Source organism: Penicillium antarcticum, assembly GCF_028974205.1.
Source record: "Penicillium antarcticum strain IBT 31339 chromosome Unknown utg000002l_segment0_segment0, whole genome shotgun sequence".
In the NCBI taxonomy this organism is placed as follows: Eukaryota; Fungi; Ascomycota; class Eurotiomycetes; order Eurotiales; family Aspergillaceae; genus Penicillium; species Penicillium antarcticum.
Genome location: NW_026695300.1, coordinates 3,045,577 through 3,062,111, shown reverse-complemented (window position 1 = coordinate 3,062,111; position 16,535 = coordinate 3,045,577). Strand labels below are relative to the sequence as shown.

Below are 16,535 nucleotides of genomic sequence, written 5' to 3'. Positions count from 1 at the left end.
CATGGATTTCACGACCAATCCTGTTCAGAGGGGCGCGGACCTTGCGGAAGAATATAAAATGGCGACCCCCCACCTCTCCTGAATTGACCGAGATGGGTTGGTCATAGCGCGTCAAACTGTATTCTGGGATGTTACTATTGCATTAGGGTTGAAGGATTTCCGGATTTGAAACTTTGGCGTCTACCTACTTGATTGCTATTGTTCTATTGCTTATGCATGCTCTCTCTCTCTCCCTCTCTCTCTCTATATACATACCGATCTCATGCGCTTGTTCAGACTGTACATTATACATGCAGATCGCAGTCCAGGTGTGACTACATTCGCCTCGCCCAGAAGGTACTCTTGGCAGGCTGACTGCATCGTGCAGGACTTATTGCAGTTTGGCATCATCGTACAGTAGTGGCTAGACGGGATCCGGTTATGAGGGGTTGAGAGCTCGTGTTTGATGCGGTCGTGAATATATTTTATAGAAGAGGCTGATGTATATAAAAATGCATACATCGTACGGACAATGACAATGTCCACAATAAAGTGGAGAACAGCATTTGCAGTTGCCCAAGTAAAACAAGTAAGAGAATAATAGAATAGCACAAGAATAGTAATGGAAGTGTTAGGGCGCACGCTTAGACACTCCAATCTCCGGTGACCGGGGCCGGTTTAGACGAATGAGAAGACTTGGGTTGCCGGGAATTGCCGCGTTGAATATCGAACAGAGAGGGAAAAGGACGAATACAATGCGTTTGAAGTCGCTAAAATATGGTGACATCCATATAGATGCCTAGAGGAGACTTGATAGTTAATAATAAGAAAGCAGTGTTGTACATCGAGAAAAGTAGACTCCTTTTCGTGCAAGAAAAAAAACTCCCCCCCTCCTCCCCTCTATAAGGTAATACACCCACACCCCCATAGGGACCCTCTCTCCTTTTCTTTTCCCTTTTGCCTCGTTGACTCGTGGTAGAATCACAAGAGGCCCTCCCTAGTAAGTGTTGACTCTTTTGCGATATACATGTATACTCGGGTCTTTCTGGTGCCTGTTTGTTTTGAGTCGGAATAGTCTCAAGTCTGAGGATTTGACGGACTTTTTTTTTTCACACTCAATAACTTGCTGGATTCCCCACGAAAAACCCCGGTGTTCCCTCTCTCTTTTACGTTGACATTTGGGTTGAAACGTGTTGTGGATCGGAACTCACATTTTTTCGCCTCGACAGATCGCCTCCGCGCTGTTCTGCCCCTGAACACCTTCCACGGTCTCTCTCGAAACAATGTCTTCGTACTACGAACCTCAGGGCTGGCAAGCACCTGCTGCGCGCCAGGTCTCATGGGAGCAACCGGTTCCTCCCTCCCGGTCAGGTATGGAGTGAAATTCGGTGATCGGAGAGGAGCACACACTAACATTTCTCAGGATCCAGCTCGGTCTCCCAGCGCGAGGACTCCCCGGCCTTCTCCTCTCAGTTTGACGGTATGGACACACTTTCTATTGGAAATTTCAAGATGCCTCTCGGATTGAGAGTATCGACATACAATGGACAACGGCTGACGTTTGAAAAGAGGTTGATCGTGCGATCGACAATCTCGTCAAGAGCGGGAAGCTGTGGAATGCTCCTCGACGGGACTCGATGCCCATGATGATGGGCCGGCCCTACCCTGACTACGGTATGTTACGGGTACAAATGGCACGCAGAACGCGTTTCTGACTTGTCCTTTGACAGACCCTCGCATGGGTGGTGGCCCCCAGCGACACCATTCGATCAGCGAGTTCGATGGCTCGCGGATGCCCCCGTCCGGCAATGCCCAGGGCTTCTACGCCTCGCAGCGGTACCAGGGTCGTCCCAACGAGGTGGAACAAATGATGCAGGCGAAGCGTCGGATGGCGGCACAGCGTGAGAGGGAACTCCGCAACTATCACCAGGAACAACAGTACAACCGAAGTACGTGGTAGCGTCTGATTTTCTCTCCTTTTTTTTTTGAGCCTCGTTATATTCCCCCGTCGGCTTTTTCATTTTCATATTCGTCTATATCTTGTCGGCCTTGTGTAATATATTTGGTTTGGCTTTTTGTTGTCTCTTGTGAACACGGGGTTTTAATACGTTTTCTTCTTCCTTTCAAGGCCTCCTCGCCGAAATGTCCGCAAGCAAATCCGATCGTTCCACCAGCCCGGCTGCCGTGAGCGAAGACAGCCGCCGTGAGCTCCTCGCCCGCCAGCACCGCGCCCTGTACGGCAACGAAAGCCCGGCCTTCTTCCCGCCTGGTGCCTTCTCCGATGATAACTCACGCCCCGATAGCCAAGCCGGTGGTGCCACCCCGTCCTCCGGCGTGCGCGGCTCATCCCCCCGAGGCGTGGACCCATTCGGCCTGACCCAGGCTGGCGCCGCTAGTGCTGACGCAGCTCTGCAGTCGCCCTCCCGTGCTAACAGCACCTCCTCGCCTAGCTCTGCCATCAACGCCGGCTTCGGCGACCAGCCCGTAACCTCGACCTCGTCGCCCGGTGCCGACTCGCCTTCCTCCCGCCAGGCCCCATCCAAACCCGTTGCCGGTCCTATCGGCTCTGTCGGCCCCATCGGCTCCCGACCTGTCCCCGGTCAAACTACCGCTCCTCCCTCCAACCCAGCCCTGAACAAGCGTTCGACTACCCCGCTTCCTTCCCCGCTGGGTCTGGGCTTCACCTCTGCAGACCCAGCCACTGGCCCTGTCACCGAGCGTACCTCCTCCGCCGGTCCTACCCCAGTTGTCCCTTCAGCTGTTGGACCCGGCGCCAAGGACCCGACCGGCGGTGTCAGCCTCGGCTGGAGCAATGGCAGCGGAGTCTGGGGCTCAAAGAGCGGACTCGGCGTCCAGGCATCAGTCTGGGGTTAAGCCGAACCCGCGATCCGAGTGAGCATTGGCAATATTGCACTTGGCATTTTTCTTGCTTGTGGCGTTGTGAGAACAAAAGCGGAAGCCTTTCATTGCTTTGAAATTCGACATACGGATTTGATTTCGAGTCTGGTACATATCATTCGGCAGAAGGATGCTGGTTCTTTTTTAGGTGCGCTCGGCCCGGTTTTTGCTTTTTTATTTCATTTCATGGTTTTTGGTTGTTTTCATTGGAAAGGACTGGGGTGCTGTTTTGGTTTTTCCCTCTTTGGTGTCTTGCGGATGGTGTCCGCTTAGGAATTGTGGATCATATCATGTCTTCTCTCGTATCTCGGGTCAGCATTTTGTGATTCTTTTTATGTTTTCTGCTCCGGTGCCAATGCGGAATGGTCGGAATAATGGCGCTTATTTTCGAAGCTCGTGGGTCATTTCTCGGTGTTTTTCATGTCGGATATGCAAAGGTTTTTTTCTTCTTCTTTTCTTCTGGGGGTCGGTTCGGGATCTGCACATTGAACTTGTTTTATGGATATTGGTCTGCCTGTTTCTCTACCTCCGCGGAGAGGGAGGCAAATCGAGGCTCAAAACGGATATTTGATTTGGATATTGATTTAATTTTCTTGTTTCATTTGTCTTTTTCTGTTGGTTGGTGAGAATTGGTAACGATATAATGCCACTACAGATGTAAAAAGGACTGGAGTCTGTTCTATACCTCGGCTGGGACACTGGGATATTGGGCTTCATTTCGACCCCGTGCCGGTACTGCTCGGACATCAATGGGGTTTGGATCGGGATACGGACTGGAAATGGGCTTCTGCTTTATCTTATCTTGTCTTTATCTTCTTTCTTATGTTTACTTGGCCTTGGCTTTGGCTACTGGTACTTGGTTCAACCTGGTATATGACCTCGGTTTCTGGTTTCTAGTATCGCGTTCGGCGTGGCATACGATATGGTACCATGTCTCTTGGGTTGGTTATGTGGGATATCGGTAGTCTGGTTATATTGGCGTAGCTTCACTTGCTCTAGAAAATATTGTCAGCCTCATTCACAGTATGAGAAATCATTTTGGGGGCATATTCAGATACCTGGGCAAGTCTATCCGACAAGAGAAATAGTAAATTGAGACATTGGAAAGGGGCAGGTGAAATTATATTGCTAATGAACGCCATATTCTGACATGAATCCTCTACATTTGAGGGTTGCCTGATTGACAGGAAGGGCCAGCTTTATGAGCATATGGTTCTGAGCCTTAACTTTAATGATCTATAGATTAACAGGTAAAATGTGTCGATTCGAGGCCATCCCAAGCACTTTCTATGTAATAGTCTAGAAGAAAAGACCCTGTGGCATCCGGTGCCAATTCTCCGGTTTCATCTTAAATTACGCTTACATGTAGGGCTGCGGCATAAAGCCACCGTCATTGGAGCATTCTCATTCACTATTTCCCGAAAAGATACCGAAATGAAGGAACCAGGGACATTGGGGTCACGGAGGAAGTCTAAGCCAAGAACATCTAGTTGTGAAGAAACCGGGTGTTCCATATTAATAGCGTTGAAACAGGGTTTTACTAGGCACGGGTGATGCACCAATTTCATTCGCTTTTACTATATATCAGACGATTACACTGCCCATCTGTGCACCTGTCGCCGGTGATGTGACCGCTAGCGCAGTAGATTTATATCCGTATCCGTATTCCTGAATAGAGCTATAGTGATATAAAGGGCTGCAGATCCCAACATCCGGGAAATCGACAAGCAGCACCACCGACTCTACCCCCAACATGCGTGGGACTTTCGTTCTTTCTCTGCTTTCGGCGCTGGGCGCCTCAGCTTCGCTCCTCAAGTCCAACCTCAAAAGTAATGTCGACGTGCTGGCGCTCGACTATGCCTTCAACCCCGTAAAGGCAGCGTACTGGACCGGCTACCCCCACCACCGCCGTACCCCATTCTCCGTCTCGCCTGACGGAAAGTCCGCATATATCGCGTACCTTGATTCCAGTGCGACCGATGTCCACGTCCAGCAATTGGACCCCGAAACCTTCACAGCTACCGGAACCACCGTCACCATCAGCGGCGGAAAGGAAGGTACGCAACATTAGCCCTAACTCCCCCCAAACAATAAAAAAAAGTCCACCAACTAACACCACCTCAGCTGGTGGTCTCGTCGCCCACAACGATGGTTTCGCCCTTTTAACCAACGAGGCCATGCCCTCAGGAACAACCAACGCCCCACCAAGCGACATCCCAGTCCCAGTCCTGTACCGCTACACCAGCGGGAAGCAAACCTTCAAGACCTGGCTGGGCGGGCCAGACGTTCATACCTCGGACGGCCGCTCCGCCTCGCCTGACATGAACGGCGACCTCGTCTACTCTGAAGAAGCAGGCCTTTACGGCGCCTACTTCGTAGTAACAAACTACTCAGGCGACGCATCTGGCCACTTCGGTGACAGCATCGAATACGCTTCAACAAACGGAGCCCTGGTCACAATCACCGGCGCCTCCAGCTCCTGGGGCTGCAGCCACAACACGGGTATTGCCTTTGAAGCCGCGGACGCTGCTCCCTTTGCCAGTATCTGCGCCGAGGACCAGGGTGCTATCTGGCTCAATACCAAGACTCAGGGTATGAATACCGACGGTGTTAAGATTTCCAACGAGAATACCACCAACGGTGCCGGTGGTGAGGCTATGGGTGGTATGTCTGGTAGTTACAGTGCTCTTGCGCGCTTTGCCGAGACGACGAAGTATATCTTTGCCTGGGTTTCCCGTGGTGCTATGGATGTGACTGAGAACGAGTGGATGGGATCTGGATATACAAATGTGCAGAACCGGACTAATGGGCGCAATGTTGCTATTTCGTTGTTCTCGGATAAGTATACCAAGGTTGGTGCACAGGCTACTTCTGTTGTTGGCACCGAGGATGGTGATAGCCAGGTCAACTGGGTGACGAATGGATCGAATGACTGCTCTAATGCTCATACTGCTACCTTTGGCAGTGATAATGCTGTTGTTTCTTGGGAGGAGATCTCCAACCCTACTTGTGATTTCATTGCTATGGGTTGTCGGGGTACTTTTGCTGGTACTTTCTTCCAGCAGGTTGATTCCACTGGCGCGAAGGTTGGTGACGCAATCTCCAGTGAGGATGTCTATGTAGCTGGTGATATGGTTACTATGTCTGGTGGTCGTATTTGCTGGCCTTATGTTAGCATGATTTGGAATCTGTCGCAGGCTGTCGATGACTCTGCTTCTGGGTCTAGTACTAAGAAGATGAGTATCGCTTGCCTGAGCCTTCAGGATGTTGACTCTTCTGTTGCTTCCTCTGCTTCGTCTACCTCGTCTGCTACGGTTGCTGGTACTATTAATGCTGCCTCTGTTACTTCTACTTCTACTGCCGCCGCTGCCACTGCCTCCGTAGATGCCTCTTCCAACGTCGCAACTGAGGCTTCTGACGCCTCAGCTAGCGCCTCGGCTGACGTCGCTTCCGTTGTGGTTCCTGCCACCTCATCTGCTGCCGCTCCTGCTGTCTGCGATGCTACATCAGGTGTTTCGTCGGATACTTTGTCCGGGATTTCCTCCGCTGGGGCCGTCGCTGCCTCAGAGGCCTCATCTGAAGCCTCAAATGCTTCTCCTGAGATTTCCGCTGCTACATCCGCTACCCCAATCACCACTGCCGCCTCCGGCAGCACCGATACAGGCTTCGAAGGAGCCATTCCCTCTGCCATCCCCTCTGAGGCCGCCCCTGTCTTCCAGTCGGGTGCTTCCTCCAGCATCCCGGTTGTATTCCCCTCTGGCTTCGCTTCCGGTGTCCCTTACGACCTGTTCCTGCCCACTGGCTTGCCTTTGGCTGAGATATCCGATGAGTCTGCGTTCGCTGCTTGCACTGGTACTCCTAAGCATCGCGGTAACCTCGGTCATCACTCCCACCATGGAAATCTTGGACACCACACTCACCGTGAACACCATGTTAGCTTGTTTCCTGATTTCTAGAGGGGTTTGAGGGTTTCTATATGTATGTATGTTGTCTGCGAGATGTAATTTGATTCATGAGGCTATACTACGTTCGTCAACTAGTGAGAATTTATTAAATCTTTGTGGAAGTTGTAGCCAGGAATGTTTCAGATCGGTCTTATTAAGTCGAGGGTTGAAATCAGCCAATCATAAGTCATTTTTTCGATGGGTTTTCAAAGAAATTGGTAGTGTCAATCAGCTAGAAAGAAGCAGTCTAAGCTGCTGAGCTTCTAAATGCTTGGCTACTATTGACAAGAGTGACATAAGATAAGAAGAAGCTCTAACCAAAATATCATTTAGAATTAAGCATTATAATGTCTTGAGCACACATCGGACTTAAGGGCTCCGGTCACAAAACGTGTTACCAGCCCTAAAGATTAAAAGACATGGTTCGTTGATCAGTGTTGTCTTGTTCGTAGTCACCGCAACATTTCCAACCATAATCAGACAGAGCTGGTGTTTGCGGCAGGAGTCTGGACATGATCACCAGAGCCCGCAGCAGCAGGAACCTCATGCTCAATCTTCCTCTTCGCAGTGAAGAGACCAACCACTCCACGCTCCTGGTTCGAACCAAGCCAAGGCTTACGAGCCTCAGCGAGGACCCGACGGCCAATGAAGTAGATGAGCTGACCAACAATGATCAGAACAAAGGCAATGGGATACATCCAGTGGATGTGGTAGTGGAAGACCTCAACACCGATGATAACACCCCAGAAGTTCATAGTGAGCATGGAGATGTTGAAGAAGGCGGCAGAAGAGAGACGGAAGAGCAGCGGGGCGAGCATGTAGAACATACTCAGACAAAGAGTATAGCCAGTCAGGTAGCCGCCGACCTTGCCGTTCCAGTGGGCTGTAGCGAAAGAGCTGCGGTCGAAGATTCCAGCTTGGACACCGTTGATGATCATACCAAAGAAGGACATCTGTCCGAGAACTTCGTAGACAGGACGCGTGCTGACGAAGTACTCTTCACCGGTGTTGGTGAAGCCGTAGAAGGTAGCGCCTAGAAGCGCGAATAAGTCGCCCTTGAGCTGGTTGCCACCCGAAACGTCTCCGCCGTTGGTGCCGGTAATGTGGTCAGATGCAATGAGGATCCCCATGCCGCCGATACAGATTAGGATACCCAGGACTTGAGAGATGTGGTATCGGACTTTCAAGAAGATGAAGGAGAGGATCACGACCACGACGATGGCCCAGAAGTTGATCAGTTGTGCACTCAGCATGGTTGTATATTTATATGCCAGCACAATAAAGTAGTTGCCTTCCACGTCGCAGAATGCAAGTATTATATCTATTGCTGTTAGCAGGGAACTTTTGCGGGGAATTAAGAGGACCAACATTTCCAGCCGTCACGCCATATCAATCGGAGCCAGCCCTTGAAGCCGTAACGGTATATAGTGTAAGGAGTAAAGATTGCGTTCAACAACACATAGTTCAAAAATGTCTGGAACGCGGTGATTGACCATTTCTCTTGACCGAGGAGGGTGGTAAAGGTACCCGTCGCAGTATTGGCAATAGCAAGGATTTGGCTGTAGACATGTTAGGCACGGAGTTCCGAGCTTGTGAAGTTGGACAAAACTCACCCTAAAACAAGGACCATGTAAAACTCCTTGGTCTTGAAGTAGGCCAGACGGCCCTTCTTCTGCTTATCAACCTGGTCCGCTGGCTGCTCAGGGCGCTCAGTCTCTTCCTCCCGGGAAGAACTCTGCGCAACTGCCACCGCAGCGTCTTTGGGCAGCGATTGAGCAGAAGAAATCGCGCGAGAATCATAGTCCACAGTGGACGCATGCACGGTGACTTGGTCCTTCGACTCAGACATGACCGTAAAATCGAAAAAGCGGGGTTGAAATAATCGCAGACCGTAGTCTAGGGCAATCTATAATGCTAGAAGGGGAGCTTTATAAAAGATGAACGAGCGCAAAACTCCCTAAGTCGCTCGTATAAGGCAGTAAACACCGACACACAGAAAAGTTAGAACGGAAGAAAAATCTCTTAAGACTAGAGAAGTGCGCGGAGGCCTGGAACCTTTCCTAATCGGGTCATCTCGATAAGAATCTGCCATGCTGATAGTACTGGCCAATCAAGAATGGGACAGTGGAGGCGGTAAGGGTCTGTGCCCGTCTGAGTGATTATGTCAGCATCTGGAAGGATTGGAGTCAGCGGTACGGGGCAGTGACTTGACACAGGCCGAAGAGCTGCCGGAATTGGAGGTACTTGGCAGGTACCGACAGCGCATAGAACAATGTACCAGAGTCATGGTAGGTTTAGGTGGAGATCCATGCGAATATTTATAGATTTACAGACGAATCTTAAATTGTCATTGTACAGACTGTAGCTAACCTAACTTATATGTACGTTGGTAGTCTGGAGTACATGCAGGTGTGTATACGCCATTCCGAAACCCCTGAAAAGGTTCCCCTTCGCCGATCACGGACAAGTAGCCTAATTTCGGGCAAAGTATAAGCGACAGGTACTCCGTACATACTGTATGTGCTTAAGTATGTAGAACGATTAACGTCAAAGTACTATAGCCTAGATAACTTGGATAAATTAAGTACTAACGTTAAGTACTTAAGTACCTACGTAGCTATCGTCATGTCTGCCTACTCCGTACTCTTCGCAGTAAAGAGAAGTTCTGGAAGATCCGGATGTTCCCACTTTCTTCCCGGTCGCGTGTTAATTTCTTCCTTTAAACTTCTCTCAGGGCCAAATCTTGAAGTGAACCTGCCGAGGCCGTCAGGTGGACCTGTCCCGATCGTCATCCCCTCCGCAGACTCTTTCATCATCTTTTGGATCTCCACCTCCCTTCCTCTTTCCGCTACCTTTCAACGCTCTGGTCATCTTCTTTTTACTTTTCTACATATTTCCCGCCTCTGGCTCTCCTCTCGGGTACACTCTCAGCTGTGGCCCGGAGTGACGAGACGCCTCTCCCTGTTTCCGGATCATGGCGCTGGAAGTACAGCCGCCCGACGGTCGCAAACGAGTCAAGGTCTACGAGCTGAGGGATAATGACTGGTTCGACCGCGGAACCGGTTTCTGCACGGGTCAGATGATGGGGGTGAGTTGGCGCGTTGCGCGCACTGATGTTTCATCGCGCGACCTCCCGAGGCGCTGATGCGCCATGGCTATCAACACCGGCTGATCGCGATTCATCTAGGAGGAGCCTCGAATATTCGTCGAATCCGAAGATCAACCCAATCGCGTCCTGCTTCAAACGAAAATAGGCAAGGATGAGGGCTACCAAAAACAGCAAGGTTTCTATCCCGCCATCTCCGCCCGGAAGAATGTGTTCTGGCTGACGTTAGTATCACGCGACCAGAGACTTTGATCGTATGGACAGAGCCGAATGGCACGGATATGGCGCTGAGTTTCCAGGAGGCAGAGGGTTGTGCTGTTATCTGGTGAGAATGCCAGATGAAATCTTCGCGCGCGCGAGCTGACCACGCAAAGGGACTTTGTCAATGCCGTCCAACAACATCTTCTCAGTTTGCCTACTGGTAAGTGTATTGCGCGTTCGAGCTTGATAGTCCCTGACTTGCTTTAGATGATGCCTTGTCCGACGACCTCGAAAGCTATCAATCCATCGTGTTACCAGCCCCCGAATTGGGCCATCTCCCCGAGATCGAACAAATCGTAAGAGCCGCGAGTATGACACAGAATGGTCGAGATGCGCTGTCTAAATACATCATTCGCGACGAATACATTTCGAAGTTGGTCCCGTTAGTGGAAATGGCCGAAGATCTGGAAAGCTTGATCGACCTGCACCGTCTCTGCAACATTATGAAGTCTCTTATCCTTTTGAACGACAATACCATCATCGAAACCGTTGTCGCCGATCATGTCATTCTGGGGGTGGTGGGAGCTCTGGAATATGACCCCGAATTCCCCACGCACAAGGCAAACCACCGACAATATCTCGCCGACAAGTCACGGTATAAGGAAGTTGTTCCGATCAAAGACCCGATTATTCGCCGCAAGATTCGCAATACTTGGAGGCTACAGTACCTCAAGGACGTGGTGCTGGCTCGGATTCTGGACGACCCCACATTCTCAGTGCTCAACTCGTTGATCTTCTTCAATCAGATGGAAATCGTGAACCACATACAAGGGAATGGCCCATTCCTCCGAGAATTGTTCTCGGTCTTTGACCCGAGGAATATGGACGCGAGGCGCAAGGATGATGCTGTGCAATTCCTTCACCAGTGCGCGGGTATTGCGAAGAACCTACAGGTCCAGTCACGGGCCCAATTGTTCGCCAACTTCATCAGCCATGGCCTGTTCGCTGTGATTGCCTTTGCTGTAAAGCACGTGAACCCGGCCATGCGCACAACGGGCATTGATATTCTTGTCGCTCTGCTGGACCACGACCCTGTCATGATGAGAGGGTACATGTTGAAGGCCGTAAACGAGAAGAAGACCCCTCTCACTGACACATTGATCGATCTTCTCCATGTTGAAACAGACCTTGGTGTCAAAAACCAACTAGCAGATGCCATCAAGGTTCTCCTTGATCCCCAGATTCCCTTGCAGGACCCGCTTGGTCGGGCTGGTCCCGATTACTTCAAAGTCCGCACTAACAACCTTCTTTCCGATGCATTTGTTCAACAGCATTTCGATGAGTCTTCTAAGCGGCTGTTCCAACCTCTTAAACAGCTTGCCAATCGCGCAACCCGTAATTGCCCTAATGATTGTTCGCATGGAAGTTGCTAACGTCTCTCAGTTAATGATTTGACATTCCAAGAAGTGACCCTCTACTCGCATCTTGTTGATATCCTCACCTTTTTCGTTCGCCAGCACCTCTTCCGTACGCGCAACTCTATCCAAAGTGAATCCCTCGCGCCTCAGGTTGCGCAGCTCCTGCGGGTACCTCAGAAACACCTGAAGCTGAGTCAGTATCCCCTTATCTTCAAAGTTGGCCATTATACTGATTTTGATTAAGTTGCCCTCAAATTCTTCCGCACCCTGATCAGTCTTCAAGATACCTTCTACCAAGCTCTCATGACACACAACAACACTTTTGGATTGATCCTCGACATCGTCTATGAAACAATGCCACGCGACAACCTGCTCAACTCGGCCTGTCTTGAACTATTTGAATTTATCAAGAAAGAAAACATCAAGCCATTCATCACTCATGTGGTCGAGAAATATCGCGAAAAGCTCGAAAGCATCACCTATGTCGATACTTTCCAGAGCTTGATTCTTCGATATGACCAAATGCAAGGACAAGGATACGGTGCTGAGGCTGACTCGGCGCTGTTCAGTCAAGATGAAGGCAGCACTCCTCGACGGATGCCCCTGAACGGCCAACGTTGGCAGGGTGTAAGAGAAATGGACGCTGCTGAAGATGAATACTTCAACACATCCGATGACGAAGACGAGGTACGTAAATTTTGAAATACATAGGCAACACTGAAACTGATAAGAAACAGTGGTCTCAGGATCGTGGAACTATCGCTGTCGGGGCTCCAAACGGATCTGCCTCTCCAGCTGTCAAGTCGTTGGTCGACTACCCAGACGACGACGACGAAGACATCATGGACACCAAACCCGAAAATCCAGAGCAGACTGCCAAGACCCAGTCAGCGACTGGCCAAGACGCCCCCACAGAAGTCCCATCGGCATCACCGACAGCTCAAACTCCCCCACCAGAACGACTAGCAGAAAAGCGCCGACGTGAAGAAGAGGACGACGACGAGCTGATTAAGCTCTCCGCTGGACCCAAACGCAGAAGCTCCACAAGCAGCAATTCCGGCGCCGGGATATTGAATCGGAAAAAGACCATGTCTATCGGATCAATGGCAGACAAGGGTGCCGCGCCAATTCTAAGCAGTGTCACTGCTGCACCCAAGAGAATCGCCATCAATATCGGATCAGCAACCAAATCTCCCACATCAGAAGGCGATAACTGCACAAACATCATAAGCGAGAATCATGAAAAGGAGAACCGCGACGAGAGTCAAGGCAACGAAGGTGGATAATTATTACCCATAAGCCGGGCGTTTTTGTTTCCTGAATCAAGCAGCCTTTCATGTTTTGCTTCCAATGACCTAGATACCAGATACAGTTGCGGGTTTCCCCTATTGTTATCTCTTACTGCTGTTTTTCAGGCGATATCTTTCTTCTTTCTTCTTTGAAGGCTGCTCTTCTATTTTTTTTTTCTTCACCTGGCTGTATGTGGTTTTTCTTTCGTGGCCCGAATTAGCGGGATTGAATGGTTGATGTACATGGCGTCTCTGGGCAATGCATTGGAACTGGCCTTGTGGTGCCTATTCTTGTTCTTTTTTTTTCTCTGGTTGGGCTTAGATCACGACCAGGGGAGTCGGATTGTGTGGCAATATAACCTGCAATCTTCTTGCTCTCTCTTGCTTGGTGTTCTGTAGTATGTCCTATGGTAAGCTGAAAGGTAATGCCATGTGCCATTTTTAGGCAGCATAAAGAAACCCTAGTAAACATTATGGCTCTCCTCAGCTACATATAACCTCCGGACCTCTTTACCCCTTTCTAAATCTTTCTTATCAAGGGAGGCGTAACTAGATCTGACAGCAAAGTTCACATGGGAGACATGGATCCACTAACCGAGCTCAACCTCAACTCCCAACTCAAACAGACCCAATCCTAATACAATGATCTCCAACCTTGTCAATGCTCAATGACCAATGACCAAGCCACATGCCATACACTATAAAGTCCGAGGCTGATCTCTACTCTTTCCGGAACACCCACTAAGAAAGGCAGAAACCATCCATTCCCTACCAATACCATCAACCAACAACCAACAAGCGCATCTACACCTAGAAAGCCAAGAAGATGTCACCAGAAATAACATCAAACACATTTCTCACCTACACATGCACAAACACAAGCAAAGCGTCCAGTCAACAGCCAGCTCAACCCCCTGAAACAACCATCTTTTTCATCTCCGGGAATCCGGGTCTCATCGGCTATTACCACCCATTCCTATCTCTGCTATCAACATATCTAACACCAGAGAATATCACTGAAAATGAGAATGGGGATATTCAACCCTCATTTCAGATCTACGGCTGTTCTCTCGGCGGGTTCGAGCTACATGATGCAAAGACCCCAAACAAACCCCCAAAGAATCAATCCGACAATGTTGATCTAGATCTTGAAGATCAGATCCGTTTCTTACAGGGGAAACTCAGTACCATAATGAAAAAAGAAACCAGTTCTATTACAGTTGGCAAGAAACGCAAGGTCATCCTAATTGGACACTCAGTCGGTGCATACATCGCCATGGAAATCCTACGCCGGCATCGCGAGAATATTTCTGGCTCTGACTCCAAAGAAGAAAAAGGAAACGAGTTCGATATCATCGGCGGCGCAATGCTTTTCCCTACTGTGGTTGATATTGCGGCTTCAGCATCTGGTCGGAAATTGACGGTATATGATTCATTCTCTTCTTGGACAGTAGATCATAAGCTAACTCTTGATTTTCGTCTAGACTCTCTTATCAATAATTCCTCAGTTCGCCGCTGTCATCGGCTTCTTCGCGAGACTACTCACACTACTACTTCCGGCATCTATTCTACGGGCTTTGGTGCGGTTTGTCATGAATGATCCCCCGGCCCATGCATTAGATGCGACTTGCTCGTTCTTGGCAAGTTCTGGTGGTGTCAGGCAGGCTTTGTATGTTCTTTATTTTTATTTTATTTTTTCTTTCATTATTTGGGGTTAGTTTTATGCTGTATGCTGACTGTCTGTATAGACATATGGCCGCTGATGAAATGCGCACTATCACTTCTGATAAATGGAGTGATGATGTCTGGGGTGTTGCAACTGCACGTGAACCTCTGACCAAATTATTTTTCTATTTTGGGCGGAAGGATCATTGGGTTGCTGATCAGACGAGGGATGAGATTATTGCTGTGCGGGGAGGGGAAGGGCGTGGACCGATTATGTTGGTTTGTGAGGAGGATTTGCCGCATGCTTTTTGTCTCGGTGAGTTTTGCTTCTCTTTTGTCTGGATGTACTGACTTTTGTAGAACATAGTGATACCATGGCACGTAAGACAGCGGCGATGATTAGATTGATTGTGGGTTGAGAATTTACAAAGATGGATACATATTACATGGAAGTTACACATTTACTTGACAAATGAGAACTGAAGACCATGAATTCGCCGTTGGTGTATTTCGTAACGGGTATCTCAAGAATAGCTACGCCCATTCCCAGATGGTAGATGAATAAGTCATCCAAAGCAATAGGAACCAATAAGCAAAGCGCCCTATAAACAAATGATGAAGAGCAAAGAAATCAGACACTGGAGCCTTATTATCCCTGTCCATTCCCTTGATACGCCAATCCCGCCCTCCGAAATAGATCACCCAGCACATCTGCCTGGGGCTGTGGTGGTGGTCCCTGCGGCTGTGGCGGCGGATGAGGAGCAGACATATGCTGGGGCCTCATATTCTGATAAGCAGCCTGCTGAGCCAACTGCTCGGGACTAAGATGATGCGCACGCACACTCCACCCATCATCCTGAGCACGCTGCTGGCCAAACAACTCCTTCAACGAGACCTGTCGTCCCATGGGTACACTAGCCTGGATCTCTTCCAGCGGGGCAGGTTGTGTCGAAGCTGCAGCGGCAGCAACATGCATATTGGACTGGCGCATAGCCTCAAGACGCCCACGGGCGAGCTTCATGCTTTGCCCAGCGTGGGTAGCGCACTCGTGGATCATCTGGGCATTAATTGTGCGAGACTCGGCTGTCGAGTTCGGTGGTGGCTCAGAGTAGATCCAGAGACCGTAGATGCGAACATTGTTGCCGCTCTGGTTGTTGCTGGCGATGTTCTGTGGGTGCAAGGGGTCTGCGATGCCATTCGGGCCTGTTTCGCCTTCGGCGCTTTCGTCTGCCTTGAGGATCACGTATTCTTCGGTGATTTCGACATTTTCACCGTCTGTCAGAGGGAGATCGAAGTTGTTCAGCCCACGCCTGTTCAGAACGAATGCGGTATAGCGTTCTTCGCCTAGGTTGCCCTGGGATTGCTGGCAAACGAATAGGGTTCCCTCAATGCCATTCTTTTCCCATTGTTTTCTTGTTGGGCTGAAGATGTAGACGACTGCGTAGGGAGCGAGAGAGAGGATTGAGGTCACGGAGGGCTTATGGCGGCGAATCACTGAGAGATTCAGCTCCTCGTTGGAACGCAACGGCGGTGCAGCTTGCGGCATGTCTGAATAGTATGCAGTGTCTGATTCATAGTCGGTTGCAGTGTGGTTGTTCTGACGTCGGGGTTTGCGAGAAGCCATTTCTGCATGCAGAAAGTGAGAGTGTGTTGTGTGGAAGGCGCTGAGGTGAGCGGCATATCGTCATCGTCTGAGCTCCGCCTTCCCGGTCTGAGCTCCCCGCCATCTCTTCAATTGCAACTTGCAACTCAACTCGCAACTCGCAACTCGCAACTAGCAACTCGGAGATTCGCTTTGCTTCTTGGCAATCTGTCTTGTCTGTAAGGCTTTTGACTGTCACGTTTTCATGCCTTCATGTGATGACGCCACGAGTCCCGGGAACCTCAACCTCTACGATGCGATGATCAATTTACTGTCGCAACCTACAACCAACCTTCTCATCTCTCTCTCGTCACCTGAAAAGAGTCAAAGTTGACTTATTCTACACTTGCGACGAACTTTCTAGGTTGCGTTCCCCCGCAGGATCTAAGAAAC

At 49.8% G+C, this 16,535-nt stretch overlaps 6 protein-coding genes across 6 annotated transcripts; 4 read left to right on the top strand and 2 right to left on the bottom strand.

The window, feature by feature from the left end:
- Nucleotides 1-1,245: 1,245 nt before the first annotated feature.
- On the top strand, nucleotides 1,246-2,853 carry N7508_002128 (uncharacterized protein; the record flags this gene model as incomplete). Its single annotated transcript, XM_058460194.1, has 5 exons — nucleotides 1,246-1,350; nucleotides 1,403-1,459; nucleotides 1,549-1,653; nucleotides 1,710-1,928; nucleotides 2,108-2,853. The coding sequence occupies exons 1-5, from the start codon at nucleotides 1,263-1,265 to the stop codon at nucleotides 2,851-2,853; spliced, it is 1,215 nt and encodes a 404-aa protein (XP_058323726.1). The 5' UTR covers nucleotides 1,246-1,262.
- Nucleotides 2,854-4,630: 1,777 nt separating this feature from the next.
- On the top strand, nucleotides 4,631-6,833 carry N7508_002127 (uncharacterized protein; the record flags this gene model as incomplete). The annotated part of the gene is made up of 2 exons (XM_058460193.1): nucleotides 4,631-4,934; nucleotides 5,002-6,833. The coding sequence occupies 2 exons, from the start codon at nucleotides 4,631-4,633 to the stop codon at nucleotides 6,831-6,833; spliced, it is 2,136 nt and encodes a 711-aa protein (XP_058323725.1).
- Nucleotides 6,834-7,297: 464 nt separating this feature from the next.
- N7508_002126 (DUF914 domain membrane protein) lies at nucleotides 7,298-8,670 on the bottom strand (the record flags this gene model as incomplete). Its single annotated transcript, XM_058460192.1, has 3 exons — nucleotides 7,298-8,142; nucleotides 8,190-8,380; nucleotides 8,435-8,670. 3 exons carry the CDS (start codon nucleotides 8,668-8,670, stop codon nucleotides 7,298-7,300), a joined length of 1,272 nt encoding a protein of 423 aa, XP_058323724.1.
- Nucleotides 8,671-9,795: 1,125 nt separating this feature from the next.
- Nucleotides 9,796-12,832, top strand: N7508_002125 (SMEK family protein; the record flags this gene model as incomplete). Its single annotated transcript, XM_058460191.1, has 8 exons — nucleotides 9,796-9,909; nucleotides 10,009-10,105; nucleotides 10,171-10,252; nucleotides 10,302-10,348; nucleotides 10,396-11,523; nucleotides 11,572-11,739; nucleotides 11,791-12,233; nucleotides 12,284-12,832. 8 exons carry the CDS (start codon nucleotides 9,796-9,798, stop codon nucleotides 12,830-12,832), a joined length of 2,628 nt encoding a protein of 875 aa, XP_058323723.1.
- An 817-nt stretch (nucleotides 12,833-13,649) lies between these two features.
- On the top strand, nucleotides 13,650-14,919 carry N7508_002124 (bifunctional triacylglycerol lipase/ester hydrolase; the record flags this gene model as incomplete). Its single annotated transcript, XM_058460190.1, has 4 exons — nucleotides 13,650-14,258; nucleotides 14,320-14,504; nucleotides 14,584-14,816; nucleotides 14,861-14,919. Coding segments are annotated over 4 exons (1,086 nt in total), but the record flags the coding sequence as incomplete, so codon positions are not given.
- A 230-nt stretch (nucleotides 14,920-15,149) lies between these two features.
- On the bottom strand, nucleotides 15,150-16,124 carry N7508_002123 (Dcp1 family protein; the record flags this gene model as incomplete). Its single annotated transcript, XM_058460189.1, has 1 exon — nucleotides 15,150-16,124. The coding sequence occupies one exon, from the start codon at nucleotides 16,122-16,124 to the stop codon at nucleotides 15,150-15,152; it is 975 nt and encodes a 324-aa protein (XP_058323721.1).
- Nucleotides 16,125-16,535: the final 411 nt, after the last annotated feature.